The 23,285-nt window shown below is 38.3% G+C and overlaps 2 protein-coding genes across 4 annotated transcripts in view; one reads left to right on the top strand and one right to left on the bottom strand.

Moving 5' to 3' along the window:
- The window catches only part of LOC142339166 (uncharacterized), a 32,270-nt gene extending 22,421 nt beyond the window's left edge, over positions 1-9,849 (bottom strand). The window contains exons 1-2 of one of the 2 annotated variants that reach the window (XM_075388961.1): positions 8,968-8,985; positions 1,575-8,202 (exon numbers count right to left, since the gene is read on the bottom strand). In XM_075388961.1, coding sequence (XP_075245076.1) covers positions 6,399-7,004 — 606 coding nt within the window. In that variant the 5' untranslated portion in view covers positions 7,005-8,202; positions 8,968-8,985 and the 3' untranslated portion in view covers positions 1,575-6,398. Of the gene's footprint in view, positions 1-1,574 lie in introns of those variants that run through there. The other variant, XM_075388962.1, reaches the window with a different exon arrangement.
- The window catches only part of LOC142339165 (uncharacterized), a 204,828-nt gene that overhangs the window by 26,778 nt on the left and 154,765 nt on the right, over positions 1-23,285 (top strand). Inside the window, exon 1 of one of the 2 annotated variants that reach the window (XM_075388960.1) lies at positions 9,845-9,859. The exons of the other annotated variant lie outside the window; for it this stretch is intronic. The gene's annotated coding sequence lies outside the window, so the exon portion shown is untranslated. Of the gene's footprint in view, positions 1-9,844; positions 9,860-23,285 lie in introns of those variants that run through there. 2 annotated transcript variants of the gene reach the window in all.

Here is a 23,285-nt window from a genome sequence, read left to right as displayed (position 1 = left end):
ACATTAACTGGAGCCTCATCTATGAATCTAATGATATCGAAGAAATGTTCTCACGTTTTGAAAGTCTGATTGCAAATGTAATCAGATTACATGCACCAATCAGAAAAATTTTTATACGGAACAACAAACCTAATTTTTCACTTGCAGATAAGTTTGTCTCAAACGCAACAAAATGCCTCAATAAAAAGAGGAACGAATTTCTACTATCAGAAAATTTTGATAATTTCCTAAAACTAAAAGATCTGACGAGTAAAGAGTATCTGAAAGATTATGAACGCTTCCAAACACAATTGATTGAGTCTGCTAACAGCTCCAGGAAACAATGGAATCTGATCAACGAAGTCAGAAATAAATCTAGAACAGGAACTAAAATTCTCTCTTTGAAAAACTGCTTTGAGGATGTAATAACCGACAGCAAAAAAATAGCGAATTTGCTTAACTATAAATTTAGTAAACTTGGTGAATTTCTTTTAAATAAACCAACCATTAAACAAAACTTTCAGCAGATCAACGCTAATTTGTTCTCGTTTCGTTTCTTTACCACATTTGAGTGTCGTAAAGCTCTCAACAACCTCAATAAAAACAAACCATTGGGTCCTTCAACTATTCCGGCTTGGGCATTAAAAGATGGTGCTCATATTTTAGCAGAGCCGTTATGTTTTCTCTTCAACGGATTTCTTAAACAAAACAAATTTCCTTCTCTACTGAAATTGGCAAATATTACACCTATCCACAAAAAAGGAGACACTGAAAACCCGCTGAATTATAGGCCTATTTCTATAACGCCTGCTTTGTCAAAAGTTCTTGAGATTTTAATCAAAGATCAAATAGAGGAACACCTATCAAAATACAACCTCCTATCCAAAACACAGTTTGGATTCAGGAAAAAATTTTCAACAATTGATGCTCTTGTATATCTGACAGAAACTGTAAGACAGAAACTTGATGAAAAAAAAGTGGTCACTGCGGCGTTTTTAGATTTGTCAAAAGCTTTTGATTCAATCGACCACTCAGTTTTACTAGAAAAACTTAAACACCTTGGTTTCTCTTCTTCGGCTATCCTTTTCATTAAGAGTTACCTCACTAACCGACATCAAAGAGTAGTGATACCAGAAGCTGAATCTGACTGGCTAGAGGTTAGGCAAGGAGTTCCACAAGGCACAGTTTTAGGACCACTCCTATTCAACCTATATGTAAATGATCTACCAAATTTCATCAACTGCAGTTTAATCCAATACGCTGATGATGCAGTTGTTTATACTTTCGGCAAAAAAATTACTGATTGCAAGCTGCATTTAGAGAAATCAATTTCTTCGCTTGTTGACTATTTTTCATACCATTCTTTAAAACTGAATTCAGAAAAAACTGAGTTCATTGTCTTTGGCACTTCTTCCGCAGCAGAGTCTATTAAAGTTGACAACCATATAATAAAAGAAGTTGAGAATGTGAAATATCTCGGAGTAATTTTGGACAAAAAATTGATGTACCAACAAAAAGTTAAACAAATACTCAGCAAGATGGCGCAAGGAATAAAAACACTTTACGTCCTGAGAAACGTAGTACCATACCATTTGCGCAAAATCCTACTGAATTCTCTTGTTATTAGTCATCTCCAGTACTCAGCTGTTTTGCTTTCGTCAATTTCAAAAAATCTTCTGACAACCTTAGAAAAGCAACTCAATTGGGCAGTTAAAGCTTGTTATGTTCAACGATTTAACAGTTCATCACTTAGTATCAAACTAGATAACTATATACTGCCAATTAAACAACTACTTGAATACAGTACAGCAATGTATGTCAATCAACTCTTGACATTTAAGAAGCCTGCCTTCCGAAGAATAACAGGACTTAGCTTGCCAACCTATAAGTTCTACAGACATTCAAGGACGAAAACTATTTTTCTTGAAGAGAGGTCAAAAACATCATGGTTGGACAAAAGTATTATCCGAAAAGGCTTATCAATTAATAATTGTCTTGAAAAATACTTAAAAGGGAATGAATCAAACAGGCGGGTTAAAAAAGTCTTCAAGAACTACTTTTTCCAACAATTTCAGAAGGACCCAATGGGAAACATTGTCGGCAATGTTTCTTGGAAAGCTTTTAAATTTAAATAACGCTTCATTTTTGAGTTTGTATAATTTGTTTCTTCTACCTGGAGAAGAAAATCTTTTACCTGTTATTTATTACTTATGTTATATCTTTACGCTGCCATTTGTGTTATGTTTAGGCTCCTTGACCTATTTATACTCATTTGGAAATTCAGTGTTTTTTTTTTTTTTTTTTTTTTTAGGTTCAAGCAACAGATGTCAAAGTTTTGATAGTTTTCGGTGCTCTTCCAGCGCAATACGTTCTAAAAACCTTTCAAAAAGATGATTTTACAAGGCAGCATAATTACACGCTCACTCACATCAACAAGACAAAATACAAAAACAAGTACTTCGAAAAGGCTATCATTCGAAACAAGATTATTTCCAAAAGCATCAGCAATATTAGGAATCCTCTTCCACTTAAAACATCCAAATCGAGCACGAATTGTGTCAGCCCATCAAATTTGAAATAAGCCACTACAAAATGAAAGGGCAGCCTCAATCTAGAGACTCAGTATCATCGGCCATTGGCTTCGCTTGAGGCATTACCTAAGTTTTCAACAACTCTGAGCTCAAAAATACTGACGGTTTCAACTAAAAACAAAATTATGACTGAATTAATCCATATCTCAATAGTACCCATGAAACTCCTGAAAACGGCACCTAAATCTCTCCATAGCAATAGCTATGATAAGACATTTAAATCCTTTACAAACCTTGTACCCAAGTAAAATTAATAATTTGGTTAACGAAGCCATTCGATCAACATCTCCGCAGAAATCTTATTTTTCATAACCACCACATTTCAGGTCAGCCCAGTTCAGGTAACCGATTTTCTGCCTAATGTTTAAAATTCGATTGCACAAAATAGCAAGAAATCAAAATTGTTACTGAAAAAGTCTATATAGCAAAAAACCGTTAAAAAAGTAAACATAACCGACTACGTCGGGCGAATTGCTCTCAAACGACCAGCGAGCGGTTGGCTTTGTCATTAGCTAGGCACGATTTCGTGAGGATAGCTTTAGTTTAATTGAAGGGGCATAAGTGAGCGCAGCGGTGGGGGTGCATCGAAGGGCTGATGGGGAGGCAACAGTGAGGGAGGTCAATCTCGCCAAAGAACCGCCCTTCGCATCATAAGTATAAGTCTCCCAAACAGATTCTTTGAATCGCATACTTGAAGACTAATGAGCTGAACTGCTCTAAGAGAACTTAATGCAAACAGGGCGCTACCTCTTATCCCGTTTCTGAAGACGAAAGTCAAATGCGTCAGAAGAAAAATTGAAATCGCATAAAAAAGACCGACAGGACTAATACAATTGCTGCGAACTTCGTTTGAGAGCAATTAATAAAATGCGAACAGAAAATATCTTCTTCCTAAAACAGCTTTGTTCGCGAGCAATTAACTAAGCTTACTTCAAATGGCCTTGCCAAACTTTAGAAAACTCCTTTAAAAACTGTCATTTAAAATCAAAAACAAGCACAGAATGTTCGGACAAAAAAGTGGAAGTACACCCAATTGAAAAAACACTAGTTGAAAAAGAAGCGCAGCATAAATTAGAGACTAACCATAAAAATCACAAACTAAAGGCATTAAATTAACATTGCAAAAATTGTGTGCTGAGAAATGCATGAAGCTGACTGCTTCCACAGATTAAAAACCAAATATCCCACTGAGACATACTCATTATCCAGAACGTTCATGTGCAGTCCAAGATTACCCAAGAAAATCACAGCAGCCAAAACTTTTATCAACATAAATATCCGAACCTAACTAACCACAATGACCTAATTTCATAGCAAAAGCTATGATGTGATTTTCAAGTCTTTCACAGGCCTTGTTTCCCATTAAATTTTTTTCATTAAAAACTCTTTTTTCATTAAAATTTGGATAGCAAAGCTAGTTAATCAAGATCGTCACAAATTCGCCTTTAAACCAAATCATTTCACGCCACAGTTCGGGTAACTGTTTAATGTTCAAGATTCGATTGCACAAAATATTAATATATCAATACTGTAACTGAAACAGTATATACAGCACCATTTAATTAAACCACATCGCCACAATTTGCTATTCATTTCCGTCTATTTCAGTATTTTAATATAAACAGGAAACCTCTAGCTTTTCAAATTAAACGCGGCTACACCAGAATTGAAAGTTAGGGTACAAAAAGTTCATTTCAGCTGCTAAACGAGGGCTATTTCAAGACAAAAAAAAATCGATTTAAGGTTAACCGAGATTCATCGTTTCCGAAACTGTCGCTTTTGTATTTGGTAGTTGCGTATTGACAACCCATATTTAATATATCTTGAACCCTGAATAAGAATGAGCTCTAAGATTATTTTTCCTCCCCCAATAGGCATCTGAGAACGATCCATAGGGGGTCAATGATGTCCTATGGGAATCACATTTGAAGTACTAAATTGTGAATTGTCATTTAATTATTCTAAGTAATCTCTTGTAATATGAGGCTCCCTAAACAATTTATTATTATAAAAGAGCAGAAGAATACTGGTTCATATAAGAGTATAAATTAATTTTTTGGGATATATTTCAATTTTCGCATTAACACAATACAAAATGACCGTCAAGAGAAAACATAACATTTTCTCAATCAGGTTCTACATTCTATCATATGTTTATCTACTGCTGAATTTCCAGCCTATAATTTCTTCCGATTAAAAGAAACAAAAAAGTATTACAGAACACATTGCAAAATAATAAAAAATCTCAGGGGTCCTCAGACCCTGTTTTAGAAGTTCTCAGTTCATAGTCTAGCAAAAAATGAGTTTTTTTCACTTCTTTGCAATTAGTACATAGGCACATTATTGTTGTATTTTTGTGGAAGTACAGAGAGTAAAGATCCGAGTTTATTCTTATGGTCTTCTTCAAACAGAATTTCACTTTTGAAAAAATAGTTGAATACGTTCGCCATAATATAGCATTAATGTCAATCCATTCCCCAAACAAGGAGTAGTGACAAGCAAATACTTTTCTAGTTGAAGAGTTCGTATCAGTTGAATAATAAATTCGGAAAACTGAACTTTTAAAATTGCCTTAATTTGATAATGCGAGATATAATCTTGCTCCCATTTCAGTAGCCCGAACGGAGCATTATTCGTTGGAGCAGACATTCTGTGTTTTGAACCATTTTTTTGTTAAGAGCCACTAGTTTGACAAAACAGAAATTTCTCATTCAAAGTTTCAACCCAAGTTTCAATGTATTGCAGATTTTCAGGTAACTGACAGGCACTGAAACAAACGACAGTGTCATCTTTCACTTTTGCTTAGCTGTCATTAATTTACACATTCATTACATACGTATGTGAATAATTTTTCATTTGGCGATAATTTTCATTAAAAATGAAACACTAATTTGACAAAATGATTTGTGCGCGAAATTAAAAATCGGCTAGACTACTAGCGTAGGGTGATGAATTGTAAAATACTGTTTCCAAAATCCTCATACCTCAAAAAGAATTGCCAGTTGCGATCTTATTTTCGACATTCAGTATATTTTGTTCCCTTTTGATTCGTTTGGCAGTGGCTTTTTGGAGCCGATAAAAGAGTACAACAGAAGCAGTTTCATGAAACATAACCTGTCGAGGGGTTGGTTAAAAAATTGGGTGGTGGGGGTCCACACTTGCAAAATTGACATCCAAATAACGAAATTATACCTCCTCGGCAGTTTTGGGGACCCGTATGCTTAGAATAGTAGTGGTAAGAGCAATGAACAGAAACTTAATGACATTCGGCTTTACCAGTGCATCCTTTTTGGCGTATGAGAAGTCAAATGGGCAGAAAAACATGCTTATAAAAGACAAACAGCGCCCAAATGTACAAACAGCGCCCAAATGTGATTCCAGGCAAGCAATTAAAGACGTCAAATTGCTTAGACGAAACAGTTGCATTAAAAATAAAAGAACGATAACACCATATGGTTCGCTCCTCCATTCATTTATTTTGGCCTACTCAATTGATTCATATGAGTAAAATACTTCAGCGTGTAGAAAAAATACAGGACCTCCAGAACTGCTCAATACCCTACTCGCGAAAATGATGAGGTGAACAGCTCACTTGAATAGCAAGACAAAATGAGAGGTATGACTAAAACTGATGTTAAAACTAGCTGCTCCGTAAAAAAAAACTTTTTTATGGCACCTTGTAGCGACAGGACATGGCAACGTAGTGAAGACACAAAAACCGTACTTTAAAAAAGTTGCTTAATATCAATATTGAGGGTTTATAAAAACATGTTTGATGTTGAGTTCAATTACTAGGTCTTCCATAATATTTCAGCCTGACATTTTAAGTTATAACGTTTTCCATCTGCAAAATTTATCAGCACACTTTAGTGTATCATGACGCAAAATGGAGTAAACACAGTCAATACTTACTTGACGTTTCTTCGGCCGAGCGATGCAAAATAAAGATGGCGACGACCTGACCTTCCTTCTATCTCTCTGCTGCTCATCATCTGAAGAGTCATAATTATTGGCAGTTGTAACTCTGTTCATAAATTCATTGCTTTGAGGATTAGTGCGACTATCCAGGTACAAACTCTGGGGCACCCGGTCCAGTAAAAGAGGGTTATTAACTGTCTGGTAGTTGTTCTGGCTCTGACTATGCGAGATACCTTGGTCGACGAGGGAATAGTTATTATTAATATTATTACTACCACCCGGGTAGTTAGTGATAGTTAAGTTGTAAGGATTCAGTCTAGCATCACTCAAAATAGACTCAGATGGAAGTCGATTAGGGGAATTGTAAGCTGACGATTTTCTGGGGGGCTTTCGAGGCTTGGTGGCGGGTGTATTGGAGGTTGCAATTGTTATGGATGTGTTGATGTTAGCCACGTCTGGGGTAGAACTGCGCGACTTTAAATCGCCCGTTGTTGGACAACTAGTAGATGAACGCATTTTCTCTACTCTACTTGCTGTGCAACCTCTTTGAGTAAAAAAGATATAAACTCTGAGCCTCAAATAGTACGTTGCAGTTGACTGGTTATAAGAGAGTAACAGGAAAATAAGCCTTAAGACAGATTATTACCAAAAAGGAAGTTTGCTTTTAGCCCTTTCTTAACTGGGCTGCATTTATTAAATTATTGATTCACCTGAAGTTAAGTTACTTTTTAGCAACAATAGAGTATTTGTATAATAAGAAGGAGAAGACAAAAAAATGTAACGCCTCTCCTCTTTCTAAGTCGAGCACACAATTCATGGAATCTGACTAAAAGGGGGAATCAGGAGGAATTCCTTCATTTCCATTCAGGGGCAATCACTACAGACAGGTATAAGGCAGTTGCGGGTTGTTTTTAGGTGTAGCTCGAATAAAGAGCGGCTACCTGGCAGAGTAGGAAGATAGAAAAAGAGAAAAGAAGATATGAGAGCAAAGCAAATAAGTCTGTTTCAAGCTGATATACCTGGGGAACTAAGGCGGGCGGAAAGCGAAACTTTCAACTAACAAGTTAACATAAATTGAGAATTTATTAAGGCCTACAGGGACCACTATGCTACAGTGGCGCAAACAAACACAAAATAGAATAATAATAAGGCGCAAAAATTTGACTGATTCAGTTGTTGCTAATGTTTTTAGTGTCAAATTTAGCCGCATGTGGCATATTTCAAGTCTCCATTTCTTACTCTTACGCACAAACACACATGAATACAAAAATACTTCTTGTGGTAACAACGCACAAATTACCATCAAGTCGCCGCAACCGAATACATAGCAAAGAAAACAAGAAGAACTGTTCAACCATGGATAACTATAACATTTGTGCCAGTTCCAACAGAGCGCTGTTACACCAAATCGAGTACCAATGATACCACCACCGCCAGCTATCCATACGGTCAATAATAGTCGTCATAATTCTAATTCTTCCACACAAAGTAATCTCCGCGCGTCTGTAGAGTGGGAAACGCTTCCAGAAACAATTTCATGACAGAAGAAAACACTCTAAATCAAACTGACATTTGAAAGCCGGTAAAAGAGCGCTCAGAACAATCCACAACTCAAAGCATTAGCCGTTCAAATAAAACAATTTGAGGCGAATTGAAAGACAAAATGCGATTAAATCGAGTAAAATTGAAATTTCACCACGTACGAAGCCTAGTACTGTTAAAACCACTTTACAAATCTTTGAAACCATTTATTTTTCTGACTGAAGTCAATATATTTCAACGCAGCTCCGTCTCAATAATTGCTAAATTTATTAATGGAGGAAACGGTGGCATCGCTCAGCAAGCTAATGTTTAAAAGTAGGTTTATAAGAAGAGGCAATAAATTATTAATAAATCACTACTTTAGCAATTGCTAGATTGAGCGTACATGTTTTTAAGCTTTCTAAGCAACCATACGTATCAAAAATTGATAGCTTGTTTCAACGGCGGCCAATACGAAAATTCCACTTAAATATGAAATTGAGTATCGATCTATTTTCCAGACTGTTTCAGACAGATAGCTTCGTCATGGCTACCAGTTCGATTTTTAGGATAAACAAGGAAAACGCGCATTAGAATTCCTAATTCTGCTTGTGGGTACCAAATTTCAAACATGCATTTCCCATAATTACAGAGAACATCAAAGTGGAGACCATGACATTTTGTTCAATCAGTCGTTTCTGAACTAAGTCTGTTTCGAAATTTGAAGGCGCAAAACTACCGACATTCTTGCCAGTTTAAAATGTCTCTTTTTCAGGGGGAGCATCGTCGTTATTTGTGGGGAAATTAGAGGGAACCTCAATTGATAGGACTTAGAAAAAAGTCGAGAACTACGATCCCCGTCTAAATTATTTACAAGATACTTTTCATGCACGTACAATTTACGCAGGGGCAACAAATACAGAAAAACTGATAAAAATTTTGTTAAAAAGTTTCTTACCGCTAGTTCACTTCTTCAACCAAAACTAGATATAATTTCGTGTGGTGCAACATGCGCCACTTCAGCTGCGCGGATGAAAAGAGTTGTGATCGGTCTTAATCAGAACTTAATGACGATATTGGCGGTGCACGTCAGAAACTTTTACCTCTTTGAATAACAACCTTTTTAAATTCGTTCTTTTTCTTAACTGGTACCGATTGAACTAATTTTTGCCACCATTTTTGTAAATACTGTTCTCGACCTTTCTGTAACTGTTCTGATTAAACCTCACATACATTTTGTCTATATGCTATTGTAGTTTGTTCCCTTCTAATTTAAATTTGAAACGTTAAAAAAAATTATTGCAATAATTGATTGTTACGTTCTGCCAATTAAATTAATTGATTGAACCTTTTTTTCTCTAGCCAATTAATTGCAGTTAATTTTTTCCAAATCCCACTTTGAATAACAACACATTAGAAAGAATAGAAAGAGTAGTGGCCGATAAAATTTGAGAAAAATTCCAGTTCGATTTCATGACAAATATGGAGGATATTATAATCCCTTAAATGTCCTAAATAGGTAGCTTCAAATATTGAAACAAAAGACCTTTTCAAGTTCTCTAAGGAGAGTTAAGACGGGTGCACATACAAATAGACCATACATTGATTTACACAGGCTAATATTGATCTTTGATTACTTTCAGCAACATGACATCAATTTGATATCACTTCGAAATTAGCAAACCAAGGTATGAAAAGTTACGTTGCTGCCGGTGGCCACCGTACTGGCCGACAGGGCGTTTAGCCGACAACCAAAAATTGAGAAATTTAACCGACAATTTATGCAAAATGAGCAATAAAACTTATTCTAAAGCTGTGATTGGCCAATTTAAAACACTTATTAAATAGATATGATATGTCGTGATGGATCATGGTTTGGCCTGTAGGAACTGTATAGCCTTCAATTAGAGGGATTTTAGAAACAGGCGAAGATTATCATTGCAGTCTCTGAATACACTATTTCGTTGGAGCCAGTTCACTACACAAAACCCTATATTCCTGGGACTACAGAGCAAAGGCACCATATATTCAAAAGTCTTTCACCCTACCCGGATTGTCGTTCAACCCCAAAGCCAGAAATCAACTGAAGGTGCTGCAAAATTTGCTTGTGCGTGGTTGTCTTGAGAAGAGACGGAAACTTATTATCTGGCACGACGTTATAAGCAATTCGTTGTCTGCCCACAAGAGCAATAATTACGAGCCCTGTTCAATCGAGTTCTTGTGTCAGATTCTAAAAATCTTTAAAGACAATATCGCAGCTGTCCTGTACTGTAAAAGATTTGGTCTTTGAAACGTACACAAGCAGTTGTCTGAGACGGGAATTAATATTATTGACGTTCGAAAAAGACTCATATCCAAACGAAAACAGAAAAATCCAAAATACGTACAGAAGCTAGGTTTAGTGCATCCTCCAACAAGCCTAAAATCTCGTCTGGTAAAAACCATTGTATCACGACTCAGAAAACTGCAAACACCAGAAAAAATTTTCAAAAAACAACGAGCGCCCATAACTAAATTCTCGAAAAAACATCGAGACAAAATCAAGAAAGCAAACTCTCAATCAACCTCAGTGATTGAGAAAACAGACTAAAGACCCATCTAAGAGACATTTTTGCTTCTTTCCTAGCCTTGACGTTGGGGTTTAATTATCACGCTGGCGAGGTTGGGCAGAGATGCAGGTATGTCTTTTAACGAGTCAAGTAAATGCAACTCCTGTCAAAAAGGAATTGCGGCTGATGAACACGTGTTTCATTGCGTGTCTTGCAATAAAACTATGCATCTTAATTAAAAATGCCCAGGTTTGTCTAAAACTGCAATAGCTGCAATAAAAGAAATAGGAGCAAATCTGTTACTGTTCTGCAATCAATGTGTAGCCACAAGTAGGAAAGAACTCGTCCTGAGTTCAATTGTAAAAGGAACAGCTTCACTAGATCTCCGCAATGAGTATGCCGACTTGAAAAACGCAATCCAGGATATCAGAGAATCTGTTGAGAAGGTTGCAGAAAAAGCGACGACGGATAGTGGAGGAAGGTAAGAAAAATTAACAGGTCTCACGAGTTGTGTAAAAGATTTGAAAAAACCTTCGCTCAAGTGGCCGCGATACCGACGTCAACAGTAGCTTCTTACGCTACAAATACAGCTGGAATTAGACTTCGTGGTGACCCTGAGTCGTCTTCAGGTGACGCATTGCAGAGAGAGTTAGACGATTTGGAAGAAGTCCGCAAGGTCTTTCTTCACTTGAATCTTAATTGCACAGTTAAAAGGCTAGAGCACTTCGGAAGGGGAGATACATCACAACCAGGGAACTGTTAAACGCAGATTGTAAACGTTTCAAATCAAGAAAATAAACGTATAATTCTTCTCTCTGCGAGAAAAATGAAAGACTACGACAAACGAATCTTCCTGGACCGTGAGCTTACAAAGGAGGAACTTGCTGTTGAGAATGCTGCCCTGAAAAAGCGTCGAGAAATGATCGAAGAAGGAGCAGAACCAAGAAATCTGCGAATTCGAAATTTAAAGCTCAACAAAAAATTGGCGAAGATTGGGCAACTATACCAAACGAAACCCACTGACTAGACGGCTATGTCCTGACAACAGATCTCAAACTTCTAAATTTCAATGTCAGAAGTATTTTCAAGATTGATAGAAGAATGAGTCTGTCTAATGTTTTATGTTCACTTGACTATAATATTATTTGTTTGACTGAAACTTGGCTGACACATATTGTACCGACTAAAGCTCTCTTTATACCTGATTTCACTGTTTTTCGATGTGACAGAGACGCAAGACCTGAAACACTCGACACGGTGGGGTACTTATAGGTGTGAGAGAATCTGAAAACTATAAAGCTGGACTTTTACATGTTAAAAATATTTCTGTTGATTGCCTTGTCATTGAGCTACAGATTGTAAGCGATGCCGGATACAAGCATGTTATCATTCTTTGCTGCTTGTACAACCCACCAAAAGACAGTCCATATCATTGGCACGAATCGAGCTTCTGTAACCTCCTGCAACATCTAGTCAGCCATCAGTCTACAAACGATGCAGCTGGTGTTATACTTGTTGGCGACATAAACTTGAAGTTTGTAAACTGACTTTCGTATCATTCTCATGATTTGTACAAAAATACTATTCTGGGCAGATTGATTGAATTTAACTTCCAGCAGTTTGTCATCACCAGTATTGGCAAAAGTCTTGATGTTGTTCTATGTAACAATCCTGCACTAAATAATGATGTCGGTTTTGACTTTGCAAAAACTGGGAAATACGACATTGATGGAAAATTGTTTCCCGATCATATTGCTGTTTACTCAAACTTAAATCTGCAAGTTGCTACTTACAAAAGACCAGTTCCGCCTAGACGAAATCTTGACTTTTCAATTTTTTCTCTCTCCAAAGTCAACTGGAATTGTCTGAATAGCGCCATAATGCTCGAACCATTTCAACCATTCTGCTTCAGCAATGTTGAAGTCCTGATTGAATCTTGGTACAAATGGCTCTACGATATCTTTGAACGAAATGTACCACGTAAAACCAAACATCGTCGAAGTCTTCCACCATGGGCTTCCCCATCTGCATCCCATCTGATCAGAAGCTGCAAAGCCATGAGACGAAATCTGCGGAAACGAAGGTCATTAGCCAAGACTATAAAACTCAAAAAAATAGAGAAAACCTTAAAGCAGCAGCCCTCTGAAGAACAACGGGCGTTTGAAACGAAAATCTTTTCTGGTAGGAAGTTTTCTGAAATCCAAAAGTACCTGAAAGCAATTAGGAGGAATGACGGTTGGCCATCAAACATGAAGTGGGGGAACAACCTTGCAGAATGTCCTGAGGAAATGGCTGAGCTGTTAAATAAATAATTTCAGAGCATTTTCTCTCCTGGAACTCCACAAAATAATGTTAACTACCTGCAACCGCTTCAAATTGATTGTATCAGCACCGTAAAAGTTACAGAAGAGAAAATAAAACTAATTTTGGAGAATTTGTGCGTTAGTAAATCAGCAGGCCCTGATGGTATTTCCCCGCATGTTCTTAACAATCTCAGCCCTTCTCTAACCTCGTCCATCTTCTTTTTGATCCAAACTATTTGCAACAAGCGTTGTTTCCTTCTGTTTGGAAATGTGCGGATGTAACCGCAATTCAAAAAAATTGGCAGTAAGGATAACGTTGAAAATTACCGCCCTATCAGCTTGCTGTGCGTTATTTCGAAAGTTTTTGAAAAGCTTATCTACGACGCCATTGACTTGCGAATAAGGAAAAAATTGCAACCCGAACAATTTGGTTTCACCCCAAACGATCTGCCATCTCGCAAATGATTTCCTTTCTGTCGCAAGTTTACGACAACTTCTCCGTGGAAGAAAATGAAATTCATAGTGTTCTGTATCTGGACTTTTCAAAAGCCTTTGATCGAGTAAATCATTCGATGTTATTTCTCAGGTTGAGCAGCTTTGGAATTGGCGGTGGACTACTTGAGCTCATACAAAGCTACCTAACTGACAGATATCAACGTGTTAAAATCAAAAACGTAGTTTCCCAAAAATTGAAAGTTACAAGCGGAGTTCCACAGTGATCTCGTTTGGGGCTCCTGTTTTTCTTAGCCTATGTGGATGGACTACTAGAACAGACTACGTCTCCAACGTTTGCATATGCCGACGACATCAAGCTTGTGTGTACAAACTTGAGGGACACACAGCAGGATATCTGCTGTATTGAAAACTGGTGTATTGAAAGTGACATGAAATTAAATTCTGACAAAGTAACTGAACTGGAGATTGTCCAGAAAGTACGGTCTCAGAAGGACCTTGGAATCATTGTAACGGAAAATCTCTCCTGGAACGACCATCCATCGAGGTGTAAGAAAGCTACTGGTGCATTCTTCTAAATTAAAAAAACCTAAGCTTGAAAACCAGTCAGTTCCTAAAACTAAGTGCCTACTGCGGGTATGTCATGCCCATTCTCTCATATGGAAGTGAAGTCCTTCTTCTAAAAAATGGTGCTAGGAAAATGATTGAATCTGTACAAAGAAGAACAACAGCGTGGATACTTTCCGACTCTAAAAGTAGCTACAAAAAGCGATTAGAGACTCTAAAGATTCTACCGGTATCCTTATATTTCGAGATGCATGATCTACTACTCCTCTCTTCCATTGCTACGGGAAAAGTAGATATCAACTGGCAGAAGTACATATCGTTCTCAGATTCGCGAACCAGGTCGTCTACTAAAACTCTCAAAATTAATGCACATGAAAATCTCAAGACTCGGCAAAAGGCGGACTTTTGGTATAGGGCATCAACCCTTGCAAAACTGCTTAGTACCAGTATCGACTTATTTCACGACACAAAAACTCTGAAAACCCGACTATCAGACATCTACTGGGAATATTTTCTGGAATACTACAACGAACTGACATCTTGCACTTGGCATATCAGATGTGGATGTCCTATTGGTACTTGTTCTGTACAGAAACGACTTAAAACTACTCAAACTGTAACTGATTGAATTGATATGGGTCTAACGAACCCCTGATTTTACTCTAAAGTCTATATTATTATTATTATTATTATTATTATTATTATTATTATTATTATTATTATTATTATTATTATTATTATTATTATTATTATTATTATTATTACTATTATTATTATTATTATTATTATTATTATTATTATTATTATTATTATTATTATTATTATTATTATTATTATTATTATTATTATTATTATTATTATTATTATTATTATTATTATTATTATTTTTATTATTATTATTATTATTATTATTATTATTATTATTATTATTATTATTATTATAAGCGGACAAAAATACCGCAGTTTTTTCATCAACTAGTGTAACGAAGCTCTATCCGCGGTTGGACCGTATTTTACCGTATCTGGCCATGCCTCGCGGGCCATGGCCATGCCTTAGCGGCCCGTGGGACTTGATATATGAATCTATCACAACCGAACAACTGTTTTATGGACCAATTATGGACTTTTATTACCAATTATGATAAAACTGTCGGCTAAATTTCTCCTTTTTTTCCTTGTCGGCTAAACGCCATGTCGGCCAATTTTTCTAGCACCGTTGCTGCCACAAAAAAAAACAAAGGCGACAGATTGCCGGAATAGCTGCGAAAAAACAGAATTGAGTGCCGTATAATAGATAGAAGCATGACCGAGTAACATCGGGCGAATTGCTCTCAAACGACCGGCGAGCAGTTGGCTTCAGTAGCTAGGCAGGGTTTACTCAAAGTAGGGTTAGCTCAATTGAAGGTTGAAGTGACTTAAGTGAGCGAAGCGGTCCGAGGGGGGGTGAACCGGGGGGCTGATGGGGTGGTAACAGTGGGGGCGGAGATCAATCTCTAGGAACCGCCCTTCGCAACATAAAAACAATTCTCCAAAACAGATTCTGTGAGTCAGATATCTGACGAATATTGAGTTGAAAGGCTCTAAGAGCACTTCATGCCAGCTGGGAACTACCTGTTTATCCCGTTTTTGAGGACGAAAAGTCAACATTGGCTTTGATGTTCACTGCTCTACTTAGTTTAGAGCCAAATTGACTTCTGAGTTCTGCTCTGCTCAATTGAAGATCATTAAGATTTTTTCTGTATACCTTCTGTATTAAATAGTTTCATATCAAGGAATTCTATGACAAGGACTAGTAACCCGAATTGTCCTACCTGCAAGAAGTCAGTGGAAAATGATGATATGACGGCCATTTGTTGCGAAAAGTGTGGCAAATGTTTCCCTGAAAATCGATGAAGTTAAATGGCTTGGCGCATCCCGAACTTGTTTTTGTTTTTGCGATATATGCATAAGCAGCAATATTTTTACCACTGATGCTAAAATTACCTCTGTTCTTGAAACTTTCGAAAAAAAATTTCAACTGTGCTCGACAATGCAATACCCAAGGCCATTGAAAAGGTCGCTGAATTGGAACCTGATTCTGTAGCTGCACACCGGCGTTCAAATGTTAACCAGAGCAATGTCAACATTCATCGCGATAGAGACGATAGCATGAAACTTATTGTTACTGATGTACCCGAAAGTGGAGATTTAACTCACGGTCGGATTGACAATGATTTCACAGAAATAGATGGTATTTTGAATCACACTGGACTTGAAGCCGACGGTAATGTTGTCTCTTTTAGACGGCTGGGCAAATCAACGTCACAGAGTGGTGAACGCCGTAAATGTATACCACTCTTAATTACTTGTGAGGGTCCCCATTTCTTATCTAGATGTTTTGCACAAAGTTTCAAATTGCAGGACTACAAACATCCGTTTTATCTCAAGAAATTTCTTTCTTTGTCCGAACCTGAAAGCGAAAAGAAAATTCTTCAAAAAACGGTACGACATGACTCAAAGGGAAGGTAAAAAAACCTGATTTCAGAATCAAAAAGCTTAAATTGTACTATGAAGTCAATATTGTTCCTGTCATGGAGGTAGCTTCATGACTGGAAAGCCTACATTGTTTGCTTCTTAATTGCCAATCAGCCAGAAGCCTTGAGACACGTCACAATTTTTTGAAATTAGCTTTGACCTCGGATGCAAATTTTGTCTTCCTTACTGAAACCTGGCTCTCGGGAGAGATAAATAATTCGAAATTTTTTTGGGTTCCGGTTATCAAACAATGTCACGTAGTGATCGCGAAGTTGGATAACATGGAGAACTTCTGATTGCATCACGTTCTAATGGCGATGTAGAAGCCTTAGATTTAACGATTGAAACATTTTCTTTTTGTTGTTGCTGTGCTGTTCTCTGTAAAGGAATTTTATCATTCTTCTTTAATGTCTACATACCTCCAGCGTCGTCGCGGTACTCGATTGAAATATCAATAATTGCAAACTGTTTTAGCCAATACATCAATCTTTTTTCTTCTTTTGCTCATTCTAGAGGTATAGCAAATTATTCCTACTATTTTCTTGGTGACTACAATTTTCCGGGAATTGGTTGGACAACCTTTACTGCTAAATGCACTGTCGAACAACAATTTCTTGATATCGTCAATGACTGTTGTCTAAACCAGTTCATTAGCATGCCAACACACAGTTGCGGCAACATTTTAGATCTCGTTTTGTCCACAGTAGACCCTCTCTCCTATGCGGTTTTAGATGCCTCTTTTACTGACCACAAAGTTATTTGCTTTCAAGTGGCGTTACATACTCGCAGTACTTCTGCAATGATCTATGCTAAATTGTCTTTCCATCAACTCAATTTCGACACAGAATTGACACAATTTTATTGCTTTTTGTCTTCTGATCCGTCCCATTACCTTGAATACTATCAATCTTGGTACGATTGCTTTTATTCGGCTCTGTTAAAACCTTTGAAAATCAAGCGCGAAAAACTATTTGACGTGCCATTTTTCTTTTCTTCTCATACAAAGCATCTATTGAACAAACGTGACGCAGATACCAGAAAACTATCAAAAGCATTCTCTACCAAATTAGACTTTCAGAGGCTAGAACTGAATGAAGACATTGACACTTCTTTTGAACTGGACAGATTCTCCTTGGTTGAACAGCTCAACTTGAAAAATACGAAGCATGGTTATCGATTGCTGCGGTCACTGAAATCAAATTCGATGTATCCTTCCTCGATGTTTTTTGGCAGCATCAAAGCTGTTAGCAGTTTTGAGAAAGCTCAGCTTTTTAATACATTTTTCAGTTCGGTTTTCGAAGCCGGTTCATACCTTTTACCAGAACTCCAAGCGGATGGTGGCATCCACTTGGAAGATTTTTCTTTCACAATTGACAACGTGTGCAAATTGCTATGCAGAATTCCCGACGATTCATCAATGTGAATGGACGCAATTCCGTCTTTTGTACCTAAAGAGTGTGCTCAACAATTGTCATCATTGGTCTTCGAGTTTTTCTTGCGGATTACTAAAACTCAGCAGTGGCCTTCTCAGTGGAAAACATCAACCGTTACTCCGCTTCACAAATCTGGGTCAACATCCGATGTGACAAACTGCAGACCTATCAGCACCCTACCTAAATTGTCAATTGTTTTTGAGCGTTTAATATTCAACTTTATTTACTCACGAGTCTGTTTCAAAATAAAAAGTGAACAGCACGGGTTCATGAAACATCGTAGCACGGTCACTCAACTTATACTTGGACAAAGTTTAGGCTGCTAAAGATACCACTCATGATTGCTTGAGTGTAAATTTTGATGTAAAAAAAGCTTTTGATTCAGTTTCGCACGGGTTACTGTTACATAAATTATCTTCATTTGAATTTGATCACAATCTCCTCATGCTCTTTCAACCAAATCTCACCGGTCGAAAGCAAGTTGTTAAAATTGAGGGATGTTTTTCCAGTGGAGTAGTGGTGACGTCAGGAGTTCCTCAAGGTAGCGTGCTGGGTCCACTTCTCTTTATAATTTTTATTAACGATGTTACAGACTCAATACAACATTCTGAATATTTTTTTTTCATTGCGATGACCTTAAATTGTTTTCTGTTTCTTCAACCAACAAAATTCAAAATGATATAGACAGCTCATCCTCCTGGTCAATTTTAAACGAGTTGGACTTCCATCCGGACAAGTGTATAATTTTGTCTTAGTCAACGCTACAACAATGCTGAGCTCTCTTTGAATGGGTAGCGCTTGAAACACGTGGATTCAATTGTAGATTTGGGCATCACTTTGAACAGTTTATTGTGTTGGGATAAGCATGTTGACCTTAGCATTGCAAAGGCTACAAAATTTTAAATTTTTTGAAGCGTAGTGTTCCAATCGGAGTTTATGTTTCTAGAAGAAAACTTTTATATAAATCGATCGTGTCGTCTATTTTGGAGTACGGTTCGCCTGCGTGGTATCTTTCAGTTTCGGCATTGCAAAAGTTGGAAAAGTTTCAACACCGCTGTCTCAAATGGGTTCTGAATTGTAAAAAGTCTAACCTTGAAAATTTGGAAGTCTTGGACATCTTGCCCGTGTCCTTTCAGTTAATAAGAACAGACCTACTCTTTCTGAGGAAATTACTAAATAGTTTTATTGATTCGAATCTTAATGCAATTTTGTCACCTCAAAATTAAGAATTCATAACTTTGGAAATTTTGAAATTTCAAAAAACAGGAAATTTAAGACGGATGAAAACTTTTTGAATCGATCTCAACGTGCTGCAAATCATCTGATGCGTAAGAAGTTTATCGACTTTGACATGTCTAAACGTCAATGCGATTGCAATTGACCAGTTTTTACGCACTCCAATTGAATACTTTGACCTGGAAAACTCATGTTCTTATATAAAATGCTGTTGCACTTTTTGCAGAACTTAGTCTTTATTTAATCACCTTTTGATCTGTAAATTTGTTTTAGCATTCTTTGTACGCTTTTATGTTCTTCCCTAACAAGGAATTGAGACTTTTACTACTACTACTATTACTACTACTACTACTACTACTACTACTACTACTAATACTACTACTACTACTACTACTACTACTACTACTACTACTACTACTTCTACTACTACTACTACTACTACTACTACTACTCCTACTACTACTACTACTGTTTCAACACTTTAATTCCAAATATGAAATAAAGGCACGGTTGGCAACAAATACAAACAAAACAAGAAGAGTTATTTGTTTGGTTATTCTGTGAAGTGCTGTACGACGAAATTGTTGAAGGCATTCTTTGACCCGGTTGCTGCTTTCTCCTGCAATCTGGTGAACGATACTTTGTTTCGTACACAGTCTCCTTCAATTTGACTCATCCACGTTTTCCGTTGCCCCCCAGGAGCGCGTCTAGCATGGACGTATTGATCGGGCGGGTCCCAATCGAAGGCACTGCGGGCTAATCTTCCTGGTTCCATTCTCTGGATGTGTCCGTACCATTTTATCCGTTTGAGCATGATCATCGTGGATAGTTGGGGCATTCGTGATCTTGACATAATTTCTTCGTTTGTTGCTTTCTCCAGATATGACACACGTAGAATTCTCCGAAGACAACCACAGTGGAAACTCTCAAGTTTTCTCTCCATTAATTTCGAAAGAGTCCAAGTCTCTGAGCTGTACAGCACGGCTGATAAAACGAGTGCTTTGTACAAATTGCACTTGAGGTGCACGCTAAGCTGCTTGCTCTTCCAGAGATTTTGGAAGTTAGCAAACCGTTGTCTACCTTCTGCAAGTTTGCAATTGACTTCCTGCAGGTCTCCATGCTCGAGGCTGACATATGATCCGAGATACTTGAACGCTTCTATGTTTTCAAACTCGTTTCCGAGAACATCTTGTACTTTGCAGGAAAACACGCGTGTGGCAACTGCTTTAGGTTTGCCACAGTATCTCGATTGGTGAACGTTTTGGCCATTGACTGTTTTGAACCTTCTTTCACACTTGTCACAGGTAAGGCTCGCCTCTAGTTGCTCGAACTTTGACTTGTCGACGACATTCTTTGACAAACCGGCTTTGCAGAATCTTGTTTGGTGCACTTTGCGTCCGGTAACTGTACTGAATTGCCGCTGACAATTCTGACATCTTAAAGACTCTTGGTCAGCCACCAATGACCGACTCTCATTTTCTAGCGACTCTGAATCTGCTACCGCAGATTGTTGTTGTGAAGCTACCAACGCTGGCTTAGCCACCGCTAAGCTTTTCAATCTTAGCTTCCGGCCATCTTGTGTTTCGAACCAGCCCGCTTTCTTTTTCGTTCCCAGCAGCACCTCCGTGCTGATGGTTAGTCGTGACTGGCTAGATGTCTCTGCCAGGAGTCCTAGTTTGCCTTTATGTGTTCCAGTGAGTATCTCCACGTTCTGTTGGATACTAGGCACTGCAACAACATTTGGGTTGTCGCATTTTACGCCCATATTCTTTGTTTTGGCCACATTAATCTTCAGACCAGCGGCTTCACAAGGGCCTCGATTCGATGTAGGTTTTCTTGCACCTCACTGTCTGAGACCCCCACGAGAGCAACATCATCAGCAAAATCTAAGTCAGCCACCAATCTCCCAATGTCTAATCCTCCATGCACCGAGTTAGCCAAAATGTAGTTGATGACAAGGCCGAATAGGATTGGGGACCACACATCACCCTGCCTAACGCCCGTTCTGACATCAAATAAGCGTCCTTTCTCACCTTCGGCTTTGACTCGACATTTGAATCCATCATAGCTGTTTCTTATGATGTTTATCACTTTTTGCGGAAGACCATAGTGTTTCATTATCTGGTACATCTGCTCACGATCGACAGAATCGAATGCCGCTCGAAAGTCTATGAAACAAAAGCTAATATCCAATTGAACTGCCATTGATTTCTCTATTATTTGACGCAGGGCAAAGAGTTGATCGGCGCATCCTCTGCTTTTTCTGAAGCCGCACTGCTCTTCCCTTAAGACGCGATCCACTGAATCTTTGCATCGATTGAGAATAACGGAAGCGTTCAAGTCGTTCCTCTTTCGTCCGTAGGTTGACGCCATTGCTTGAAACTAATTTGGTCAACTGGGGACTCCAGTTTCGGCAAATCTGCTGTGATGCCCCAAAAACCTCCTTCAAGTTGCCTCTGTCCGCAAAGCTTTGCACTTCTTGGCCTTTGCGTTCAAGCCATGCCCGTCTGTTTGCACGTAGAGCTTTTCTGACTTCATTACAGCAGTTTGTGAACTCTAACAACGCCACCGCGCTGCTGTGTTTCTTCAACTGTAGATCAGCTCGTTTCCGGATAAGTTCCAGAGAATCTGGAGAAATCCAAGGTTTGTTCACTCGCTTGTCCGGAAGGAGGCATTTCACTGCTGCTTTGTTCAGGGCTTTTCGAAAATTGTCCCAAGACTGCTCTGTATTCTCGAAATCGCCGCTCTTATCAAGATGTAACTTGACCTCCTGCATGAATAAGTCACGCGTTGTTTCATCTTGCAGCTTTGCAGAACTGATTCTGGGCGTGAAACATGGCTTTTTAGACAAAAGTTTCATAGATACTTCCGCAATGACCAGTTCATGATCGGTAATTGTGGTTTTCCCTCTTCTGGTCCTCACATTCGTCAGACATCCTCTGTATCTCTCTGCAAACAGAATGTGATCCAGCATCTTTTTTCGACAACTCGGATCGGGAGGGTTGTAGGTGTACCGATGCACTTGTCGATGCTGGAACCATGTACCACCTACGAGCAATTTGTGTGAAGTGCAAAATGATAACAACTTTTCCGAGTTTTCATTTTCTTCACCCATTCCAAACGGGCCTCTGCAGCTCATGGTGTCATTCAACGGGTGTCCAGGCTCTGCATTGAGGTCACCGATGACACAAATACGCTCCCTATGTTTGAAGCTGGAAACTAGGTCTGAAAGTTGACTCCAAAACAAATCCTTCTCTTGGAGACTAGCTTCATTCGTAGGTGCGTAGCAGACAACAACAGCTAGATTGGCTCTCCTCCGAGCCGCGAACTTGACGTAGCAAATACGTTCACTTAGAGTCACTTGTTCTACGATGCTGTTTATCAATGACTTCTTTACAGCAACGCCCACTCCTCCTTGTCTCGACTTTACACCAGACAACCACGAGTCAGACAGGTAGAGCTTGTGGTCTCCGAGATCAATTTCTTGCTCCTGCAATCTCGTCTCTTGCACTCCCAGAATATCCAACTTGTATTGCGCCAGATCCATTTTCAAAGCCTCTAAAGATCCGGCTTGGGTCAGTGTTCTGACGTTTAAAGTTGCAATTCTGAGTTGGTTCCTCGGGAGATTCTTAGCACCCCTTACCCGGGACTCGGGGCCATGGTTGAATGTACTCATTGCTTTGGTGTTTGAAGGCTGAGATACGACTAGTTGCGCCACAAACTAGAAGACCAGTGCCTCGTTAGCTCGACCATGTGAGCGGAGAGCCGCAGCACATGACCTACCCCCAGGGGACACCACGTGGAGGTGAGGTTGGATTTTGTCCCCCACTACTACTACTACTACTACTACTACTACTACTACTACTACTACTACTACTACTACTACTACTACTACTACTACTACTACTACTACTACTACTACTACTATTACTTTTACTACTACTACTACTACTACTACTACTACTACTACTACTACTACTACTACTACTACTACTACTACTACTACTACTACTACTACTATTGATTGTATTTCCGTTTTTCAATCAAATACAACTTTTCGTTTAGGAAACATTAATATTTGAAAAAAATTGACAAACATAAGAAGAAAGTGTGTGTAAAAAATGTGTGTGGGAGGCAACAGTGGGGACGGAGATCAATCTCTAAGAACCGCCCTTCACAACATAAAAACATGTCTCCAAAACCGATTCTGTGAATCGCATA

Source organism: Convolutriloba macropyga, chromosome 5 (genome assembly GCF_964194025.1).
Source record: "Convolutriloba macropyga chromosome 5, txConMacr16.3, whole genome shotgun sequence".
In the NCBI taxonomy this organism is placed as follows: domain Eukaryota; kingdom Metazoa; phylum Xenacoelomorpha; order Acoela; family Convolutidae; genus Convolutriloba; species Convolutriloba macropyga.
Note: the sequence above shows the minus strand (reverse complement) of the source record. Positions and strands in the feature narration are given on the sequence as shown.